Source organism: Hoplias malabaricus, chromosome 5 (assembly GCF_029633855.1).
Source record: "Hoplias malabaricus isolate fHopMal1 chromosome 5, fHopMal1.hap1, whole genome shotgun sequence".
In the NCBI taxonomy this organism is placed as follows: Eukaryota; Metazoa; Chordata; class Actinopteri; order Characiformes; family Erythrinidae; genus Hoplias; species Hoplias malabaricus.
In genome coordinates, this window is record NC_089804.1 from 29,072,045 (window position 1) to 29,096,460 (window position 24,416).

At 39.0% G+C, this 24,416-nt stretch overlaps 1 protein-coding gene across 2 annotated transcripts in view; it reads right to left on the reverse strand.

Moving 5' to 3' along the window:
- Positions 1-24,416, reverse strand: part of hdac11 (histone deacetylase 11) — a 54,465-nt gene that overhangs the window by 21,080 nt on the left and 8,969 nt on the right. For both annotated transcript variants that reach the window (XM_066672786.1, XM_066672785.1), the window contains 3 exons: positions 17,042-17,084; positions 13,691-13,767; positions 10,962-11,024 (listed from right to left, as the gene is read on the reverse strand). In XM_066672786.1, coding sequence (XP_066528883.1) covers positions 10,962-11,024; positions 13,691-13,767; positions 17,042-17,084 — 183 coding nt within the window. The remainder of the gene's footprint in view (positions 1-10,961; positions 11,025-13,690; positions 13,768-17,041; positions 17,085-24,416) is intronic.

Below are 24,416 nucleotides of genomic sequence, written 5' to 3' on the forward strand. Positions count from 1 at the left end.
CTGTCATTTTTTTACAGCAACCTGGTCACTAAATCTATAGTTTATGAGCTCCCATCAATCATTCTGGACTCTGGGACTGAACCCTTTATACTGTGGGCCTTTCTGTGTCAGTTTAGCAGTGGATTAAACGAAGGCCTCAGCAACCTGAAGCATGGCTTTTAAGCTAATCTTGTTTTTATGTGGGTTTCATAAATGTATACACATGATTGATGTGTATGATTATGGATTACACCACCTCAAACTTCAAGCTCAAACGCTCCATCACAATACTGATATATTACACCTTTAAAATCTGTTTCCATAAGAAACCCTGTGGTCTTAGGCTAGTGACTGTAAGCCATGTCCTGTCACACTATAATGAAATCAAGAAAGACAAAAATTTAAAACACTAGAGCCCTACACTTACTAATAGGAGATTATCTTCTATGTATTATTATAATAATTCTGCATAATAGCCTTGTTTTAATCTTTATATTAATACAAATTCTCTTTCTTTTTCAGCACTTTATTCTTTATTCCAATTATAAAATGCATGTCTATATTTGTGGTGAAGACACTTTGAGCCGTGGTTCCATTCACCAACACTGTAAAGAAATGTGAGTCTCTAGTTTATCAGTTCACATTTACAATGAATTTATAGAGCTCCAAAGTTATGCAATTGTCTAAGCACTGGCCCTATCACCGATGCCCGAGTTCAAGCCTTTGTGATACCTCAGACATCTGAAGCCAGGGGTCTGAGAGAATACAAATTGTGTCACATTCTGGGTAGGTAGAATGACCCTACCTCACCCCTCCATTACTCAGCAACTCGGGGGTCTGTTAGGTATCTAACAGAAAGGTGCAGTTGGAGTGCTCCCCAGAGTGTGTTGAACTCTCCAATGATATTGTGTAGGCAGCACAAAATTGAGGCTTGTTTAACATGTGCCAAAGAACAGAAAGTGCATCATTCTCCTAGTCTGGTAGCATCCTGAAGACCCAGCTACAAGGAAGAATTTGCAATGATAAAACTGATGGTTTAAGAAGTTAGACCAATCACGAATCATCTATCTATCGCACACTTATATAGCGCCTTTCTAGACACCCAAGGACGCTTTACGACCCACACTGCTCAGAACGCTCAGAAGACTCAATCCACACACACACTGGTGAGAAGCGGCAGCCAAACCCACATAGCGTACTCTCAACCAGAAACAACCATCCACCTGGAGGACTGCATCGGGCACTAGGATTTCACACAGGACAGAGTGCCAACCCATATCTGGGCTCACACACATTCACTCACACAAATAGACATTCATTCACATACACACTCATTCACTCACACACCAGGACATTTTATTATAGAAGCCAATTCACCTACCCTCTGTGTTTTTGGACTGTGGGAGGAAACCAGAGACCCCGGAGGAAACCCACGCAGAAACAGGGTGAACATGGAAACTCCACCCAGATGGGACTTGAACCCAAGATCCCAGCGCTGAGAGGCGAACGTGCTAACCACTAAGCCACCGTGCTGCTTGAATCATGCAAAATAATTCCAAATTGTTTACTCTCAGCCCTGTTAATTACTGTGATGATTAAAGTAAAAAAAAAGGAAGGCATTAAAATGGAGATAAAAGAATATGTCTAGACTTTGCAATAGTGTTGTAGTGAAGGCTGCTAAGGCAGAGTCTGAGTCAAGACCAAGACTGGAAATGACAGAGACTTGTAAAAATAAAAATAAGAAAATGAAATAACTAAATTAGCTTGTATTTAACTGTATATTCTGTTTATTTTAACTGTATAACTGTATATTCATTACAATTTATGGCACACAGTATTTAATGTAATAAGAATATATTAAATAATATATAGCCTTAATAAATTATTATTATAGTCATAGTCAAACTGGGGCAATGAATATTTTCAAAGCAAGTATTATAAAGATTGTTTGTTCATTCTTCTCTAAAACTAAATATGAATTCCCATTATATCCATTTTTATTATCAAACGTGAAAACATAATAAAAACATACAATAAAAACATATCTGCCCTAATTAAAAAAACTATCCAATTAGTCTACAATTCAGGACTACAATTCCCAGAATGCATCGGAGCCTGCTCAACAGGTGATCTTCAGATCACAGACTTATTTTCATTCTAGTTTATCATTTTTAATTTTTAAATTTTCTCAAATTCCTCTCAGGTTTAATGTGTTTAAAACCAGAGAGTGACCCAAACCAAGGACTGAGTATAAATCTAAATCATTGCTCCATTGTATTCCTTACAATGCACTTATTCTCTTTATTCATCACAAGCAATTTGTTGTCTCATGGTGCAAATAATGCTGCTCATTAGCACTTATGAATTCATATATGCAGAGGAACTTTGCCACCAGAGAGCATGGACTGCTATGACATGTCATAATTCAGGGTGTTTAATTAGGGCTTTAACTCCAGCTCAGTGCCTCTCTCAGTGTCTAAGCCAGAGCTGAGGCAGCGCTTTCAGGCCTGTTTATGGGCTACATGCAGATTTCCAAGCAGCCGTTCATGAATTATTCACACTGCATCTGTATTGATCTGATCCCTCCACTGTCCTAGTCGATAAACAGAGGAGCGTAATTATAATCAAGCTATGACTCCTACTGCTTATGACACGTCATTGGGCAAAAGCCAAAACACTCTGCCCACTGTTCACACCAAGCTCAATTAATTGGCCAGATTCATTAAAGCTGGATGTGGCTCATTACGGCAGCAAAACAACAAACTACGTCATATTCCAATAGGCTGCTTAGAAGACATTATGAAAAGAATTCACTCTGCGTTTGATATTTATACAAAACTTGCTAAAACAATCGAGAAATTACTCACTTTCAGTAAATAAGCTTGGATTCAGACATTTAGAAAATATTATTCTAGCGAGTAATTACACACATTACAGCCCTATTCCATTAGCATGCTATTATCATGTATTTAGGTTGCGCCTGTGTAGCAATTTACTCCCTCCATTAAAGAGATTATGTATAATAACTGATTGCCATGTTCTGCAATATACCTTGTATAAATGTTCCATAAACAATCATCCCCAGTGGACAAAGCGGCCCATGTCTTGAATAACTTAAGTGTTTGTGAAATAGCATATTGGCCCATCTTAAAGGTTCAGTCCAGCTTGCATGTTTTGATCTTTTTCTGTATTCACCTTCTATACAAATTATTGCCTTAATGCATATAAATATTTGTTCAAATGTTTCTAGACACCCCTTATAATTTATAAATTCAGCTCCTTTAAAGAGCCCTCATTATACACAGAATCCAAACAGCATGCACTTCACAGTATACAGTTTAATCTGGAATGCAATGCTACGTTTTGGGGAATCTGAACTTGAGATAAAGGTCAACATTATCCCTGTTAAATAAGGGACAGAGGGCGATACAACTCTCAGCATTGAGCAGTGGAACTGTGGAGTAGTGGACTTTGCTCTAAGTAGTGATGAAGTACTATCCAATATGTCTGGGATGTTTTATAGTGATATGTGTGATCTCTAGAACTCATCATTCAACAATATTGCCCAACATCACTGATGTTCTCAAGGGCTGAAAACAAATCAAAGCCTTTGTGTTCATGAATTTTGCTTTCTGCCTCTCCACACTAACATTTTCTTGGAACTGGCTTGTAACTCATGGCTTGCTGCTCCTAGTGTTTGTTCACTGCCCCTAGTACACACTAGTGTGTGTGTATTCACTGACACAAATGGTTTACATGGGGAAGACACACTTCTTTTTACTTTCTTCTTTGCCCTCATACACAACAACTATCCAATCAGGCCATCATTGACAATAAATGCGTATGCCAGGACTACAATTCCCAGAAGGCATCTGAGCCAGCTAAACAACAGACTATAGAGATCAGCGTCTCCAGATCACAAACTCATTCTCATTCGAGTTTCATTTTTATAGACCAGACTCTAGTACAGGGGCTGACCATGATCTGGATCCGGACCCAGATGGTTTCTGATGCAGACTGTAACCTGTAACAGATAAATTATTAAGAGATGTTCAATTTTGAAGAGAGTGTTTGTTTTAAGTGGTGTGACTCTACTAGTCATTATGGTTCAGGTTAAGCTCTCCAGGAAACTAACAGACTAGTCATGTGTTTCTGCATATCACACGTGAGGCTACTCAGCCAGTCATATCTGTGCATTATTGGCCTGAGAAAATCTTTAACTGCAGAGGTGGGTATTAATGTACTGCATTTACTCCATTACATTTACTTGAGTACATTTTTGGATAAATTGTACTTATAAGAGTAGTTTTAATGCAGCATAATTTTTACTTTTACTTGAGTATATTTGTGAAGAAGGAGCAGTAATTTTACACCATTACATTGAGCTACATTCTGCTCACTACTCGCTACTTATTTTGATCTATACTTATTTTTATCGTCCAATGCAAAATCTCTTTGTTTTGTTTTATTAAGGCTTCCAACAGAGGCTCTGTCACATGACTGCGTCTCACCAATGAAATGTAGCTACTAGCAACGCTTGATGCTTGATTGTTTCACCAATCAAACAGAGTCAAACTGTCACATGACCGCACACAAAACCCCTGTGGCGAACTCAGGTGGAAAAGAGTGAGCTGCTGTTAAAGCTGAATAGTCACTTCACCGAGTGAACATGTAAACACACACAAAAACACACAGAGTTCATGGTTTATGCGCGGACTGCCTTGTTCTTCTTGTTACTCTTTGTAAACTCTACCTATTGAGCACATTGTTTTGTTAGTGAACATGTAAATACTCAGAACACACACACACAGTTTATGGTTTACACATGTACACTTACGTACAGACTGTCTTTTTCTACCCATTGAGTTTTTTTATTAAGTTATTGTGGCTGCACTAAACTTATATTACTTTGTAAACATTGTATTTGTAATTGTTTTAGTTGTTTAAGAGAGATTCTCCTGCTCTGAATTTGTAAATTGCTGTTTTATATTTTTGTGCATTCAGATGTATTACTTGACGTCCTGCTTTTTAAACACAGAGGTTACTCAGTACTTGAGTAGTTTTTTCACTTAGTACTTTTTACTCTTACTCAAGGGTGACTACATTTTACTTTTACTTGAGTCATATTATTCTAAAGCAACAATACACTTACTTGAGTACAATTTTTGGCTACTCTAAACACCTCTGTCTAACTGGATCTTAATGAATTTAAATTAATTATCCCTGCTTTACTACAACACTACTTCACAATATAGATTTTAATCTGGTAAAACTGGCAAAAAAAATCACCGCATAATCTGTATGATGACTAATTTTAGTCAACTACATTCATCAAATTTAATAACTCAAGTTTAATTTGTTTAATTTGTAAAACCAGGGAGTGACCCTAATCAAGGGCTAAGAGTGAATAAAATCATTGCTTGCTTTCTTACTATGCACTAATTGTACAATGATAAATGCATCACTTACTCAGACATTTGTTTTCTCACTCATTTGCGCTCTCTCGCTCTCTCTAACACACACACATACACACTTAACCATATGCTCCACAAGGGGCACTATTTGGTGCTTCACATCAATGGCTATTTTTCATTTTTCATTAAAAAAAAATAAAAAAGCTTTTTATACACAAGGATTTCAAATCATCCTGATTGTACTTCGCAAGTGAATCACTTACATGCACTTGGCTCAGCATGAAAATCTCCATTTACATGTTTGATTAGTTAACACTAATCCAAATTATGCCCACACGTAGAGCCCCATTTAGTGCCAATGTTACAGCAACAAAAAGAATCACACTCGGAAACTGATTATCAAATCATTCCCTACCCTCTATATAGTGTACTGCACAAGTCTTAAAACTACAGCTTTAAATGTTCAACTCTTCTCTGAGTTGTGAAGCTTATGGATGACGCTAAAAGATTTATTATGCCTAAATTTGATATGGAAGCCTGTATTTGCACGAAACAGGGAGAAGGGAACTTATTAGAGATTCAGCTCAACAGTTGGCACCTGAGATATCACTTTTATATTATTTGTAAGATTTTTATATGTTTACTACTCTAAATTACTGAAGGATCATTTCTCACCATATTAAAATTGCTGACATGAATACACATACAGAATGTACTCACACTGCCCCAATGGGAATATAATCAGATACTAGCATTTACATGGCTGTTATTCCTCTACTTAACAGGCTACTTAAAGAAATATCCACCTAATTTTTCTGATTTCAAATCTAATTTGGAATGGCCTTACTCTGCTTTGATTAACCTGTTTACAAGATGGTTTTTCATTCTGATTGATTTATTATGTGGATTATTAATGGTTTATCACTGCATATAAACCGTCATTGCTATTTTTCCTGGGTCCACTGGTGTGAGAAAATCTGTCTTCGTAGTGATGCAGAAACATAACTAGAATTACATATTTCAAAATATGTATTCCTTGCCATGAACGTTACCTGTCCATTTGACACCAATCTTATGAAATGATGGGTGTGCAGGGTTCAGAACGGAGGAAGTTTTCTCTCTGGGTTTTTGTGTGTGTGTGTGTGAGTGTGAGAGAAAGGTCTGTGTTGATTGCCTGTTTAAGAGCCGTCTGCTCACCTCGGTGCCATAAAGAGTGACTTTGGAACAGAACTACCTGTCTCCCTTTCTCTCTCTTTGTATGTTTATGTTTGTTTGTTTGTTCTCTCTCTCTCTCTCTCTCTCTCTCTCTCTCCAAATCACCTTCACTTGTCTTTGGAAGAGAGATTTCACTCCTCAAATATTTTTCGTTCTGTTTCTCTCCATCCGTCTATGACCTTCTTGCTATTGCTCTGTCCTTCACCATCCCACTTTCCCTCCTCAGTTATTGCTGGACTGCCTACCGGACTGGCCTAGAAGTGGCATTTTCTCTTACTGACTGACTGACACCTAATGTTGAAATGCACGAAGAAGGCTATATTTCACACTTAGTGCTTTTCCACCAATGAAGACCCAGAATGGTTCCAGATATTCCTGGTTCCTGGAATTCACTGGAAAGAACTAAGGTTCCAAGAATCAGAAACAAAACTGGTTCAAGAACCAGAGTTCTTTTAGTGGAAAAGCACCAAAAGACAACTTAAGGTGGTTACTTCATGCTTCACCATATTTCACATATCGCTTTTCCACCGGAACTGTTCCAGTTTGTGAACTAAATTTGGAACCGTTTGGCACATTTCCACTGACATAAACTTGTTCGTAAACCAGAAAAATTTGTTCCCAGCTGGAACCAAAGAAGAGTAGGTTCTTCAACATCAACCATGGCTGAATAATAGGAAAAAAGACAGGTATCCACTGTGTTCGTTTCTGGGGATGTGTTTGGTGCGACACCATGTGCCTTGGCCAGAGCCCCGACTTTGCGTTCTTTAGTTCACAAGCTCAGCAGGACGGCTTGGAACTCAGCAAAATTTACCCACGTATTACATCTTACAGACAGAGGACAACTACTGAATTTGTCTTATTTCTCATGAGTGTTTGTCTTTGCCTGAAATATTTTAAAGCAAAGTCGTGGGGACACATTTTGTGGAATTTTTATCCAAATAGCTGCGCCCCGCTTAAACTTCATGTGCTTTAATGAAACCTGTTACAGTGAATAAATAAGTAATTTTAATTCTTAAAATCAACAAAATGTTCTTGGTCTACTTTATTTTTTGGTGGGAGATAATCTAGCATTTATTTTAAAATGAAATTAACAAGAAAAACACTGATGCCGTTATGTATTATATATTATGAACAAAATTTTCTGCTACTTTTTTCATTTATGCATTTAGTCCTGCCCTCCACATTTTTGTACAACACAATCAAATAATAAAAACCACATGTAAACAAAGAAAATGATATGAAGCACAAAAGCTTCTCCAGACCTTCCAATGACAAGGGTATGTATTTTGGGCTTTCCTGTTTTGGAAATGCCAGAAACACCTCTGTGACAATGGTTATATGGCTAATGGCGGTCTGGCAAAACTCTGCTTGCCTAGTTTTCTTTTTTTTTGTGGTTTTCTGTCTTTTAACTCTGTCTCAATCTCTGCTGTTTTTCCTCCCTCATTCTCTCTATCCCTCTTTTTCTCCTTTTATTCTCTGTCTCTCTCCATCTTCTCTTTCTACCTCTCTCCATATCTCTCCCTTTTCTCTATCTCTCTCCACCGCTTTTCCTTTCCATTTTGTTTCTCTCCATTTCTCACACTCGCTCTCTCTCACTCCCTCCCCTTTTTCTCACCTTCACTTGTCCTGAACTTTGGAACCGAGACAGAGTTGTCCCTTTCATATCTCTCTCTCTCTCTCTCTCTCTCCTTCGCTCGTCCTGGTCTCCAGTGTAAAGCTCTAAAGCCCTGCAGGTGAGAATCAGAAAGGCTTAATCACTGCTGGCTGACTCCAGGTGACTCTGGACTATAAATGAAGACTGGAGGCTGGAGGCAGTGAGGTGGGAACTGTTTTTGAAGGATAATGTAATGAAATCAATCTGCTGTTCTGTTCCTGTCCAGTTTGTCCAAGCTGCATGACATTAACTCCCAGCAGGAATAGGTACAGGCCGTCATGTTCTTTTACTAACCAATGCCAATGACTCATACATTAGGATTTCTGCTAGAAACATTTGCAACATTGTATCTCGCAGATTGTCTTTCTCCACTCTGTCTGAGTCAGCTTCAACTGCAGATTGCCTGCTCACAAGCACACATGCTCCCATTTTGCAAAATCGCTCCACTAAAAGAGAAAATTCAAGATGTACAGGAGGGATCACCAAGAATTTAGTCATTACCTACATAAAAGATCAAAACACAGTAAAATATAATTTCTTCTTCCCCAATTTATAAATGAGTACATTCAGTACTGCGAAAATGAGATTTAAAAAGCTATCTGAGCAGTATGAGGTTATTTGCTCAAAAATAAATAAATAAATGAATAAAATTGGAATTAAAACAAATACCATTATAACAGTAAGTTGTGATATTCTGTGTTTATGTCCAATTCTCTCCTCATTGCAGTTCATTAATATTTTAGGTTTTCATCCAATACCAGATTTATTGGTTAATAAATATTTTAGGTTAAATTAAGTGTGCTTTAACATACATGTGATTTAGCAAATTAATATGATCAAGAAGAACATCTTTGAACAAGGAAAACACACTTTGTTCTTCACACTAGCTCACAATACATCTACTTTACTTACACCATTCTTGTTGAGAAGAACTTTGTTTTTTAATATATAATAATATGTATTATAATAATAATAAACATCATCTTAGGTCCCTAGGAATTTTGAACATTACTGTATATTAGAGGAAACAATGTTAACACAAGGATGTTTAAATCCTTAACAACTTTTTTTAAGTAATTAATACACTTCCCTTGTATGAACATGTTTGTACTATATCCATTTCCAGCTTAAATCTGAGCTGCCCACAGCTCTGCGAGTGCTGTTCTCTTGTTCAAATACAGCTTTTAAAAGGCAATTTCAGTACTTGAGTATTCACCATTCAGAGAACCAGTTGTTTATGAACAAAATATTTTGACTCAGAAATATAATTTAGAAGAAGAACACAGTTTTGAAGGCAGAAATGCCAGTAACATCAGTAACACCAGTTACAACTAGGAGGACCCTCCTTTAAGCCTTCTAAGACAAACACTAATGGAACTGCATGGAACTTAAACTCGGCTTGGCTCTTTTGCTTTTTCACTGGCCAAATCTGGTCCTGGTCCCTGGAACTGGGTACTTTTTCAGTCCCTGCTCACTTATGGTACCAACCGGGTCAATTAGGTACTACATTGTGATGTATAAACCCTACAGAGCGCTGATTGGCCAGAGACCTGTCAACAGGAAATGCAGAGCTCCAGCACAAACTCGCAGCTTGTAAAGTCTCTGAAGCTACAGCAGCTTTCACATTTGTTTTTATCGGACTCACAATAGCAGCTGGTAATGGTCTCCTGAGGGATTTTGAAGAGGTTCAAACACTCCTTGGTTTGGTGGCCAATGAAAATCTCCTATGAAATTTTAATGTACAACGAGGAAAACTGATCTGAGAGAACTGGGGCGTGGAGGCGTGTTCAGTTCAAAACACAACAACAACAGCAACAACATGACAATACACAACAAGAAAACAGCGCCTGACTTTACCGCCATTATTGAATATTTCAAAGCCCGCAGTTCCCATTATAGATGAGATTTTGCTGCATCACAGTCTCCATTTTGTGGGGGAGCTGTGCTAATGGATAAGCTACCAGTTAAATGCAAGTCGAGCTGTGCCGTGCTACAGGTCAATTCCCCTACTATAGGTTAGTGAGCATCCCAATGGCTTTGAAACTGTCATTTTAAGATAAAAATACTATGTAGTGTTGCTTTAAGCCCCTGCGCTCTGTGCCCTGAGTAAACCCTCTTTCCAAGTCACTAACACATTCTGTAGATGAAAATATACAAACCCATTTTTTTTGCTACCTTGCAATGCAAGATTGAGGTCAACTGGACGTTCTATGTATTTTTATACATGCAACAGCAAATGGAAGAATGTTATTTGCTAGAAGCACCTGCACTTGTTATGTTTATCCACTTATCCAACCCTATCCAATTTAATTAAACCGACAAGTACCCACTCTTCTGAGAATTTAATGCTCAACCTTTTTTCTTTTTTTTTTTTAAATCTATTTATATGTTCTTATATGTAGCGATGAATTTTGAGAGTCATCATCATCATTATACAATGATTAACCTGCAATTACCATAATGACATGCTGAAAACTTGATTAAAACAGCACCATTAGAAATAATAACAAGCTGAAATGGGGTACAAAGAGCAGGTGTGGAGCAGCGAGGATGGGGTGTAGTGTGGAAGTCGCTGTGTGTGCAGTGAGTGGTCTGATTGATTACAGTGCTAAATGGGAGGCATTATCTTGTCCATGGTGCTGGTTCCTCTGCAGTGGCATTGACTGACAGTGTGGCTTTAGAAAATGACCACTACTCACCTGATGAGCGTCCAGATCGATAATCGTGGCCCTAGAGACTCCCTCCACTCTTTCAAAGAGGAACTGCAGAGAGAAACACACGAGGGGGTGATTGGGATTCTGTGCTTTGACGTCAAATAGAACAGAAGTGTGTGGGTACAGTAACATGCTAATAATCAAAGATGACAGGGAACAAAATCAATGCCCAACATACTGGATGCTTTGGAAAGATTTATGAGTGTTAAAACAGACTTTTTTTTACTAACTCAACATTGTGTACACAGTTTTTAAAGGATGAGCATACACCAATTAGTGCTTAATTGTATAACAAAATTGTAATAAATGGCACTCAATATTTAAGATCCTTCATAATATGGGGTTTTAACTGAAATTGCAGAAACATGCAACAGAAAAACAAGTGCTATACTTTTTTTTGCCCCAACACCAGCACTCTCTTCAGAAGACCAGTAAGTTTCTATTAGTGGTAAAAGAATTTCCAAATATGCTATTCAAGGGGAGGTTATAAAGTAAAAGGCATAAAGTGCAAAGAGAAAAGAATGGAGAGAGAGGGGGGAGAAAAAAAATACACCTCTAAACATATATGCACATATAAACAAACAAACATACATCCATCCATCCATCCATTATCTGTAACCGCTTATCCAATTTAGGGTCGCGGGGGGTCCAGAACCTACCTGGAATCATCGGGCGCAAGGCGGGAACACACCCTGGAGGGGACGCCAGTCCTTCACAGGGCAACACAGACACACACACATTCACTCACACACTCGCACCTACGGACACTTTTGAGTCGCCAATCCACCTGCAACGTGTGTTTTTGGACTGTGGGAGGAAACCGGAGCACCCGGAGGAAACCCACGCGGACACGGGGAGAACACACCAACTCCTCACAGACAGTCACCCGGAGCGGGAATCGAACCCACAACCTCCAGGCCCCTGGAGCTGTGTGACTGTGACACTACCTGCTGCGCCACCGTGCCGCCCAAACATACATACAGTGAGGCAAATAGTATTTAGTCAGCCACTGATTGTGCAAGTTCTCCTACTTGATGAGAGAGTATCTGAGAGAGATCTGAAATTTTCATCATAGGTACACTTCAACAAAAAAACTTTGTATAACAGATGCCTATCGACAGCCTCAAATAGTCAGACTCCAAACTCAACCATGGCCAAGACCAAAGAGCTGTCAAAGGAAGAAAATTGTAGACCTGCACCAGGCTGGGAAGAGTGAATCTACATAGGCAAGCAGGTTGGTGTGAATAAATCAACTGTGGGAGCAATTGTAAGAAAATGGAAGACATACCAAGACCATTGATAATCTCTCTCGATCTGGGGCCCCACGCAACATCTCATCCCGTGAGGTCAAAATGATTATGAGGTGAGCAAAAATCCCAGAAAAACATGGAGGGACCTCATGAACAACCTACAGACACCTGGGACCAAAGTAAGAAAGGCTACCATCAGCCAGCCCCAAAACATCACTGCTCTAGAGGAGATCTGCATGGAGGAATGGGCCAAAATACCAACTTCAGCATGTGCAAATCTAGTGAAGCCTTACAGGAAACCTTTAACCTCTGTCATTGCCAACAAATGTTATATTACAAAGTTTTGAGTTAAACTTTTGTTATTAACCAAATACTTATTTACCACCAAAATTTACAAATAAATTCTTTAAAAATCCTAAAATGTGATTTCCTGGATTTTTTTTCGCATTTTGTCTCTCAAAGTTGAAGCTATGATGAAAATTACAGACCTCTCTCATCTTTCTAAGTAGGAGAACTTGCACAATCAGTGGCTGACTAAATACTTTTTTGCCCCACTGTACATATACATAGATTTGTACCCCCAAAGTATGCATTACTCTATCGCTATTCACTATTTATAATGCATGCCATTACGTTATAGTATAAAGTGAAGATTAGTGTTAGTCATTTTAAATGTGTTTTTGAGAATTTTATTCCAGTGATCGGCAGAAGGCGTAACCAGGAAATCGTCTTTTTCCATCAAATTTTTCCATTGGTACAGAGATAGTTTTGTCTGTTTCAGATAACAATTTATAAATATTGGAAAATAGTTTATATTTTATATTGATATTGAGAATTTCTATAATTAATATAGATTTTTTTAATTTATATTTAATATAGATTTGGTTACTCTCAAAGCCATATCTGGGTTAGATTTGATATAAATTTGTGTTATGTGCTACACTTAATAAAAATGTAAAAACCTGTAGCACAATTACTTCTTCATGGTTTTTTTTTTGTTTGTTTGTTTATTTTTATTTATTTATATTGTGGCAGTTTTTTACCCGCTGCACTTCACACTGCGTCAAAAAAATCGTTCACCAATACAGCAACAGAAAGGTCCATGCAAATTCAATTTCAAAACCTTATCTTGCATTGTACATAAATAATGTTTCATGTCTTGTAAGGTTGGTTTTTGTTGTGACTGTGAAAACTTGCAAACATTCAAGGCAAAAACAAAGAAATTCAAGCAGCAGTAAAATAAGATTTTGTTGTTGTTCTTTACAGGTTTACTACAATTTGTTTTAAATGAACTCTAATAAGATGTCATGTTAATTATAGCATACTGTAATTTATCCCATTCTAATCAGTTAAATGAAATGTTTGGACACCACTGATACAATAATGATGTAAATCACATAATGTACTCCAATTACATTATAATGTGTGGTCTCTTCAGAGGGTGTGCAATTCAAAATGTTGTACCTTTATAGCCAGAGTGATGTCGGCATATGCACAGAAACCCCCTCCCTTGTCACTAGAGCAGTGGTGGAAACCACCTCCTGAAAAATAATCAGAGTTGATAGCTGTTTATACAGAGGAGATCACAATGCAAACAGTATAACACCCAAGTGGATGTAATATAACAACAAAATGAGGTACCCCCCAAATAAAAAAAAACTATTTTATTTTAAATACAGTGTATCTGGAGTTTGTAATAATCATTGTATATTTCTATCTAAATCTAGCCAAAGATATTAATTAAAAGTAAACAAATGAACTGCTGTTATTTTCATGTTCTTTAAAAGGTTATATTGTTAGGTTACCACTATGATTCACGATAAATAACATTGGTACATTTTTATCAAGCCTATGGTGATGTTTTTAGTCACAAATTTGGCTCTGCCCATTGGAAAGCAGAATGCAACAGGTAGATTTGACTGGGACTCCCTAAATGTGCTAATTTAAAAGAACTTTTGGTAGCATTTTAACCTTACAGTTACATCTTCAAATGTATTGTGTACTCTGCAACTCCTAGGGGAGCCCAGGAGCAAAAATACCAAATTGTATCTAATGTCCCTTTATTGAGCATCATTCTATTTACTTTAAGCTATTTTAAAGAGCAACGTTCCTGGACATAGACAAGTATGATCTCCATAGAAAAGCATGAAATGGAATTGGGAGCAGCTACACAGGAGTCAAAGTTCCCAATGGCCAGGGCCATGCATCAGCTAGAGGTGCTAAAGAGTCTCTAGTTTGGAATGGGAGCTAGATTTCGTAAACTAAATCTAACTCACCTTGAGGCTGAATGCCACCAAATCTACACATAAAAATGTCAAAAGTCTTCTCAAAAGATTAGAAACTGTTACTGCAGCATTACTGTCATATGTTTTCAATATTTTCAAGTGCCATTTTAAATGTAAAGGAATAAGAATCAACGAGCTAGGTGTATATAGCATATAAATAAATAAATAATAATAATAATAATGTACAAACTGTGTAATAAAATAAAAAACTAGACTGTGTCTTCCTAGGCCTATTTAGAACCTGAGTGAGTTCTCAACAGCCACAACCTCGGAGAGATTCTTCAGAGTCCAAGTGAGTGAGAGGCTCCCTTTTTATAATTGGCTGAATATTTATCCATTCAGGCAATGGATCCAGTCCGACCTGTCCTGACCTGCCATATTTAGCCTCATTATATGGTCGTCTCCTCTATGGAAACGGGCAGAGTTTTCATTAGTATTTATTGCTTGTCAGCTCAACCCCAGCTCGGCCATTCACGCCTTTCAATTACCCCCCGACATCCTGCGAGGGGAGAGGAAAGGAAATCTATGGACACCCCAAGCATGGAAATGAATGTCCTCGTCCATAGTGCATTGACTGTTTAAAATAATGTTTATCAATGCAGACTCAATCTGTAATGTGAGGAAGTGGCTGACTTAGCAGGAGCTATTGTGATACAGCGTTTCACTCTCAGCAGTCAGAAATGAGGACGAGCATGGGTTAGTGATGGGTAACATACACACTCTCACACACACAGAGCTGCCGAGGAAAGACAAAAGCAGCAGAACACAAGTAGCAAATCTGCATTATCATTTTTCTATTAATGCTGCATGTAATATTCCAATCAAATTGTCATTAAACACAAGTCCTCCACTTACAAATGCCTTGTTTCTACACTCACTGTCCATTCTCTCAGCTCCACTGACCATAGAGGGACACGTTGTAGTGCTACAATTACAGACTGAAGTTCATCTATTGCTCTGCATACATTGTTTCCTCCCTTAAACACTGAACACATTCCTTTCAGGATTCTTGAAACCCAGGTGCTATCCTGCAAATCAGCCTGTTTCCACCAGATTTGATGGGAATCAAGGGTGGTCTTGCAGTGCAGCTCAATTCCAGCTTTAGATAAAGAGAGTCAGGACAGGGTCATTGTTAATCCACTGTTAATCATAGTGATATTTGCTGAATGTTTGAGTAACCAGCATGCCTCATGTAGTGCTGAACGCAGCCCCAGAAAACAAACAAACGGCACACCTTCCGTTTATTGTTTCTTTTTTATTCATATAACGCTCTGCAAATGACACCAGCTCCACTGAAAACTCAAAAACCTTTGAACTTCTTTTGCTGGACACTCCCGCGGACACACGGAACGTTTCACGCTAAAGGACCTACTATTCTTCGGTTCCAGCTAGAAGCTAACTTTCCTGGTTTGGGAACCAATTCATGTTGGTGGAACATGGAGAACAGTTGCAAATTAGGTACTGAAACAGAACCAAACAGGTTCAACCTTGTTTTCAACAGTCTACGTTGGTCATCCTCTAGTCTTCCACTTTTTGGTCGCTGCACGCAGGACGATTTTGGCTGGGGGACTATTTTCAGTACAGCAAGGACACTGAGGACTTTAAAAACTCCAGCAACACTGCTGTGTCAGATCCACTCCTATCAGCAACACATCCACCTGAACATTGAGGAACAGAGCAAAAGGGGGTAAACAAAGTATTGTAACGGATGCAGGGCGGAGATGAAGACTAACAAGTGAGTATGCACCTTGGCTTCCCTCTGTTCGCCATTTTGGGGTTGTTTCTGGGGTCTTTTTCTTGTAATGTTGTGTTGTGGGGGTGGGGGTATTGCTTATCGCTGTTTTTGTGTTTTTTTGTGTGTGGTTGGGCTTGATATGTAATGGGATTTAGTTGGTCAGTGGAGATTACCCTGAGGCTGTTTTAGGGCAGCTTGGGTGAAGTCTCTGCTGATCTTATCACATATCAAGGCAAAAAAAATTTTTTTTAAATACTGCCTTGTTCACTTGCTGCATTTCCTCTACGTCCTTTAAGGGCACAAATAATGGTTGCATAAAGCACTATGACTATGTTTCAATACCTCCTCCGACTCCACTACCGTATACAGAGCAACAAATGGACGACAGTCTGTACTAGAACTACTTTGTAGTGCTCCTGTGTGGTAAGTGGAGCTCAGAGACTGGACAGTGATTATAGAAACAAAGGGGTGTTCATAATGATTTATCAGTGTATGTATTGTTTACATGTGAACACAAATTCCAAGTGGCTAAGTATATACGATGCCCACACACACAGATTTGTCTTCGTGGTTTAAAGAGACATTAGTTAGACTAGTTTGACCCTAACCCTAACCTTATCCCTAGCCCTAACATTAACACATCTTCACCTTAATGTAATGTAACAATTTATATCATGGGGACATGTTTGTTGTCCCCACAAAGTGAGTGTATAAACAGATTTTAGTTCTCACAATGTAATGAATATCTAGATCAGTCACTTTTTCTCTCTTTTTTTTCTGTAAATATTAACTCACCCACATTTATCGCCCAGCCTCTGTCCATGGCAAGCTTTCCCGCCTGCGAAACAAGAAATGAAGTGTTAAAAGAAAACATCTCAAGCCTAAAATGTTTTGAAAGAACCATGTTTCTGGGTTTTTGACTGCGGTATGATGCAATCTTACCACAGGGTTTGAAACATCTTATGCAGTTATACCTGAGCCCAGAGTTCTGACAGTCCTGAAAGTTTTAAACTGTTCCCAAGTACCTTAGCTTCGTGTTTCATATTTAGAAATTTATTACATCCTTCTTTTCTGCAAGCCAAGTTGTTTAAAAAGCTCCAGTGGCAAAGTAAACAGCAAAACACTCCCTAGTCTCCAAAAACCTGGCACTGTTGCCATCACTGTGGCCCTCTGTAACATGCACCTCTGTCTGCAACTGCCTATCCAGTTCATACACCTATTAAGTTATATTCCATATTTTACAATAAATGACCTATAGCCTGCACTTATTTCTTATTTGAAAATTTCTCTGAGTTTCACATCTGGATAGTGTTTCAAAATGTATCCACTCCTACAAGTGCTAAATTAACATGCCTGGTGGTCTTGTGGAAGTCCTGAGCATTAAAGAACAAGGTGAAAGGGGACAAACAAAGTATTCAGATCAACAGATGGTCTCAAATCTGCAGTTGTAGAACTACAAAGTGCTCCTGTATAGGAAATAGAACTGAGAGAATGGACAGTGAGTGTGGAAACAATAAGTCATGCTTGTGTGTACTATATGTCCAAAACGTTTGTGGACAATGTGTTTGTGGCATTTGTGGACAATGACTTCAGCTATATCAAGGTCCATTCATTGCTGACACAAGTTTAAATTTACATAATCACCACAGAAAACATGAAATGAAATAATGCCCAATGCCAAGCGTGGGACAGAGAGTTATAAAATCCCTCAGTATCTCATACCTACAGGATGAGATGGAGAGGTGACCAGTATCCGACTGCATTAATGTAGCTGAATAACAACCAATTGCTCACTTCACTGTTCCACTATCTAGTGTAGGGTCTTCCCAAAATGGTATACTTTTGAGAAGCCAAAATAAACAACAATTTCATTCAGCTTCTCTACCCGACTCATCAGTGGCAGCTCTAGCTTGTGAGATGCCCTGGGCAAGCCCGCCCTTTAGCACCTGCCAGTTTTTACTAATTATTTTAGCACTTTAAAGTTAGAAGTGTGCATTTTGATAGACTGGGAGAGAGGCCGCCTACCCTGCCCCCTTCATATCTCATACTTCTCAGTGTGTGTGAAAATAGAGGTGTTTTCTCAGTGTCTCAGTGTTTTATTACAGTTACTGCGATCAAAGCAGTAAGCTCACAAGGGTTAATTCACCCTCAAAATAATGAGAAATGCAAACCAAGCTGGGTTTATAATGTAAACAGAAGCACATGGTGGAACTGACAGGAAAACAGACGGTGAAAAAGCTACATGAGAATGTGGCACAGAGTGCCCCTTCCACAAAAAAAAAGGCAATTATGCCACAATACTTAATTGTTTAATTTATTAATGAGACACTCATACTCAGACACACACCTATGGATCCAATCCAACATGTGCAAGACTTACAATAAAAATTCAATCTAAAAAGCTACTGTAAGGTTGGGTGAGTATTTCAAGTCTCTGTGAAATGACTGTCCTGTAGTTTCGATTCAGGAAAAACTGACAGGAAATTGCCTTCGCTGGAATCTGCGTGGTTTATAAAATCAATAAATAACTGTCTTATAAAAGCTCTATCCCTGACACAACACTGATCAAAAAGAAATTACAGCAGGGATGATATAACAGGGAATATGTTACTGTAACCGAATGCATCTTGGCAAATACAGCGTCAGTCAAAATCTGTGTACACCCACACAGCATATATCCAAATGTGTGTGGACATCTGTTCTAATCAGTTCATTTTGCTACTTTAAAAGGTACATTCATCACTGGCAGACACACAACTTGTATAATCTCAACAGAACGGCACTGTCATGAGAATTAGCCTAAAGCTGCTTTCACACACAAGACAGGAAATTTACAGCTGCGCATCGAAACAGAGTATTTTAAATTGGATGTGAAACGCAAGCGTGGATTGTCACTGGCCTGACCTCATTAGCAAGCTCAGTGGAAAACAGGTCTGCTGGGAAGACTTGCAAGGTTATAGGAAGTTCAAATGCTTTCTACTTTTGTGTGCCACATTGTAGGCAAAGCTACATGCAGCCAATAAGGGTGCAATATATTCTGTAGTTCCCTCCAACAAGGATGAATGGTCTGTGTTAACGGATTCTGACCCTCTGCTCACTTTTACATCTGACCAGCAAGCGTAACCCATACATTCATGGGAAAAGCAAAAGGGTCAGTGGCAAGCGCTGCACATTTATTTAGCGTGAAAAAAGCCTAAGGTCACTGTATTCATGTCAGATGTCAGCTAGTTGGGTTTAAAGCCCTCAGTCCTGGACCATCCATACAAAATCTAACCTTCTAATTCTACCCAGAATTACTGGGCACAAGGCGGGAACACACCCTGAAGGGCCAGGCAGTCCTTCGCAGGGTGACACACACTCATACATTCACTCACACTTATGGACACTTTTGAGTTACCAATCCACCTACCAACGTGTGTTTTTAGATGGTGTGAGGTAACCAAATCTCCTGGAGGAAACACGGACATGGGGAGAACCAGGCCGCCAGGATTTGCCTTCCAAAGTGTGATACAGGAAGTGGTTGGCATTTGAGGACCAATTGAGAGTAGCTCTCCATTCATTCCCATTTATTTTGGGGTGTGTTTGAACCAATAATAAAAGGTATCTTGGAGCTTTTTCCCATCACGACACAGTCCTGGTCCTCTTCTGCAGAGAATGGACTTTTAATGGTCATTTAATCCACAAACTTAAGCTCTTCACAATATAGAAGTTAATGCTTTTCCACAGCAATGATAAAGCTGTGATCCAAAACACTGTGCTGTAATGTTTGAAGAAGCAGCTCAGTAGAATCCTGAAACACAGGCTTATGGTAATGAAAAGTAAAGTCTCTTGTTAATGGTGGTGAAAAGTGTATATTTAATTTACACATCTGTAAAAAATCTGTTCATAAAGAAATAAAAGTCCTTTGTGACAGCCGTCTGCTGTTGTTTATTTTAGGAATTTATATAAGATCTACTTCCCATAATCTTTTATTGACTTGTTATCATGCTACCTTGTGTGACATTCAAATCCATCTGGTTCTTCACTGAAGTTAATACTTTATAATGAATATTTCGTTAAATGCTTATCTCAGTCAATGTCAGGCAAAAGAAATTTGCGAAATTCAGTGACAATTAAGAAAATGCCATTGATAGTAAAAGTCAGGGTTATATAAGGAGAATTATAATTATAGAAACTATAGCTTACATTATTGCGTATAATTCTAGAGTCTCAGAATGCATATTAAACAGACCGTTTATGACTAGAACAGAAAAATTCCCCAGTAATGGTGATAACTAATGTCAAACTGAGCGTGGCAGGCTCTCACTGACTTTAGTGTGATCTTACGCCTGTGTATCAAAGCAATAACATCTCCATTCTGGGCAAGTTTTTTTTGTGAGGGAAATTTAACATCGCAGCACCTACAGACAGTATTGTTGTTTGAACAGCACGCCGGAGAGCGGTGTCATTCGCGTCTCTCACTTTCTCATTGCATGAGAAGCTGATGAGGAAGTGACACAAATGATCAAAGGTTTCCCAGTTGAAAACAGCGGGATCACTGGGTCCGGTTTATGTACACTGTCAATGTAGAGAACACATCAAACTCTTCAGAGTCACACAGGGCTCAAACCCACAACCCCAGGACCCTGAAGCTGTGTGACAGCAACACTCCCTGCTGCACCATGGTGCCGCCGGCCATAAATCAAACCTGGAGTCGTAGGGTGTACTCACACTTGACCCAGATGGAACATACTTTGTGGGAGTAAGACAGCCCCTTCGTCCACACTCACATGCATTTTAATGTTCTGAACCCCAGCAAATTCACATCATCGGACATCAGACACTCAGGACTGTATTTTATGGCTTTGTTGGCAATGACTCTCGGCCCTCCAACATGCCTTACTTATCAATGTTGCAGCTCAGGGATTTTCCTTTAATAGCATGGCACATATAAGAAGATATTTTTCAGAGGCAAATAATCACAAACTTTAACAAATATCTTGCCGAACACTTCCAACAAACCCTGTATATATGTCTATGATTAGACCAGGGAAATCCCTTTGCTGCTCTCTGTATTTACAGTGAGTATTAGAGAACTGAGATCACGTATAGGTTTTGTGGCCATGTAAGGTTAGCAGTCGGTGATGCGTATCATGAGTCTAACAGAACCATGGCCCATCTCCACAATCTTGTCTGGGCACAGGACAGCATATGGACACAGTACAGAGTACACGCACCAGTAAACTGAACTGGATTTTGGGGGTCAAACACAGGTACAGTACATATTGCATAGTGTAAATACGCCCTTATTTACAAACCAGATGCACTACTCAGCAAATACCAGCTACTATATCTTACTGTTGGTTAAGAATGTCCCAAAAGTCACAGTCTGCTTGTATGTTTGGCTCACAGTGCACTGAGAGAGAAGCTGAGTTCTAGTTTCGGAGGAGTACTGTATGTTATTGTGACTGACGTGCGAGTCTGAGAGCAGTTCACCAAGATCAGCGTCCAGGTTCATTTCATTCATAAACAGCACATTAAACACCATGGCAACAGAGAGCAAGGAACCCTCACTCACTTCATACACGAACCAAACACACATGCATGGATTCAGCCACATCCAACAAGCTCCCCAGAGTTCGGCTGCACGGCTCTGCATGTAGAACAGGTTATCTAGTGGCCCTTAGGAGGTACAGCTCTCTCTCATCCCTCTTTCTAGTTCTATGTAAGTTCTCTCTATATTATTCCTGTTTTATTTTTATTTGTCCTTTACACACTCCTTACTTAATGTCTAGCTCATTCTCTTCTTTGTTTCTCACCCCTCTCTCTCCTCTCATTTTCTTTCATTTCTTCCTTACTCTCCTTTTCATGTTTTCTCTCTTCTTTCTGCTTTTCTCTCAAATCTCACACTTCAAAAGCATTGCGTTACTTCTTTATCTTCTGTATCCTTATCTACCACCTCTTGTCTCAAATTCACTCTCTTTGTACTCCTCCCACCCCCAATTCATTTACTTCTCTCTGATGAAGGAAGCATCTGCTGCAGCGCACAATGTTTGAAATTGCAATCATCCTACATCAATCTAAGTAGAATGGAGCGCATATACCGTGCCACATATTGCTTTTTAGAAAGATATAAAGCTGCGGCTGTAAAAGGGAATGAAGAGAGGAGCATGAGCGCTGTCATTTTTACAGAGCCATCTACCAGTGGAATGTCTGGTAAAGCCCTCAGACCTGATCTAGACACATGAAGCTGGGTATAAATCTGAAGAATCTTTGTACTTCCATCATCACGACACATCTCTCACATCTCGGGTGGATCTGAGCAGCTTGTTTCTTTCTGATGCAGGAGAGGTTTTCTTCTTCTTCCTGTGGAGAAACTAAGAAAAATGGCAAAGCTCTAAAAGACCCACAGCTCCCTAAAAGCTCCCTAAAAGCACTTTCCACCTGGAGTGCAAATCCAGCACCAGTCATAATCGCTCCAACAGTCAGATAATGAAGTGATTCCCTCAGAGTAAACACAGACAGGACTGTAAGCACAGCAGGATTACACACACATTTCACCACTGCTACTGCCTTCCTTTAGCTGAGAGATCTGACGCACATCTACACAGACTATAGATGCACTATATATGGCCAAGCATATGTGCTTCTGAAAGCAAAGACATCAATAGATTGTTTGTCTCCATCTGCTGTAATATTAGATTCTGCTCTTCTGGGAAGGCTTTAGATTAAATGCTGATGTTTGAGGGCATCCAGCCATGAGAGCATTAGTGAGGTCATGTACTGATTTTAGATCATTATGTTACACAAATTAATTACAATAACAATGAATGCTAATAATGTGCAACTATTTGTCATTGTACTAAGAACAATAAAATGTGTTTTCAGCATTTAACCCATTTGTGGCAGTGAACACGAACACACACACACACCCCCGGTGGACGCGTTTGAGGGAACAGCCCAATCCACTAACCATTAAGCCAAGGCTGCTCCAATAATATGGGATGCTGCTCTTTCTCTCTAGAGAAATGACGCTTGGCATTGAGCATTGTGACTTACGCAGATGATCCAAAGCATTGCGGCACCTGGTATTTTTTGACCCTATCCCTGATCACACTGACTTCCTCCATCAGCACAGAGTAGACATAGTATGTAGAGCCATCTCTCTCTCCTTCTATCTCTCTCTGTCTCTCACACACACAGCCTTGCTCTATAGCTTAGATAAAGTGCTGTAGCTCTGCCTCTGTAATCAGAGTGTTCTGGCAACCAGCTCTCTGCAGGACGACCAAGCTGGCAGTCAATTAGCAGCACAGGAGGTTAGCACTAGTGCTGACGGGGGAGTAATTACACACACACACACACACACACACACACACACACACACACACACACAAAGAGTAACTACACAGTCTCTAACACCAGCCCAGTATGCCTCACAGGACACATATGGATCAGGGGACAATCTTGCTGCAGTTTCAAAAGTTCAATGCATTTTCAGTTCTACAGCTTGGAAAACAATATGGCTGTCTAACTTTCAGTAAAGGGTGCAGTATATTCAAACCCCATTAACAGATTTTTTTTTCAATTACTTGTAAACTGAAATTAGAACAAGAATCTGTGATTTGGTAAATCTGTTCAAAATTTGTTAAACTGAAGATAGTACACAGAAAAGATTACCTGTATTTTACCTGCTAGCATTTTTTCAGACTTCTATCTATTAGCAGCTAGCTTTTTTAGTTAGCAGCTAATCATAACAGCTAGCTTTTTTAGAAGAAACAAATCATTAGTTAGATCTAAGAGTCAGCGTATATAGAGTAGAATTTATACTAGACCCAATCTGGTCATTGAGTAAACACCTAAAAGCTCAAATGCTCCATCCCCAGGAGTTGACAGAGTAGTTGTTTTGGGACTATGGCATAAGAAACACTGGCTGTCTGAGTTCGCATATTTGAGAATGACTTAGAATCTCCCATGTATAGAATATTTTTTTTGTTTGTGTGAATTAAAATTATTCTAGCAACAAAAGAAACACCACATGTACAAGCTAATGAACGCAGGAAAACAAAACAAGTCTTCAAGTAGGGTTATTAAGCTCATCTAGAAGGTCAATAAAGTGTTTTTTATTATTGCTGCAGTACCAGCTTCTAATGTTCTGGCAAGGCTTTAGATTAGATGTTGAAACATTTCTGTG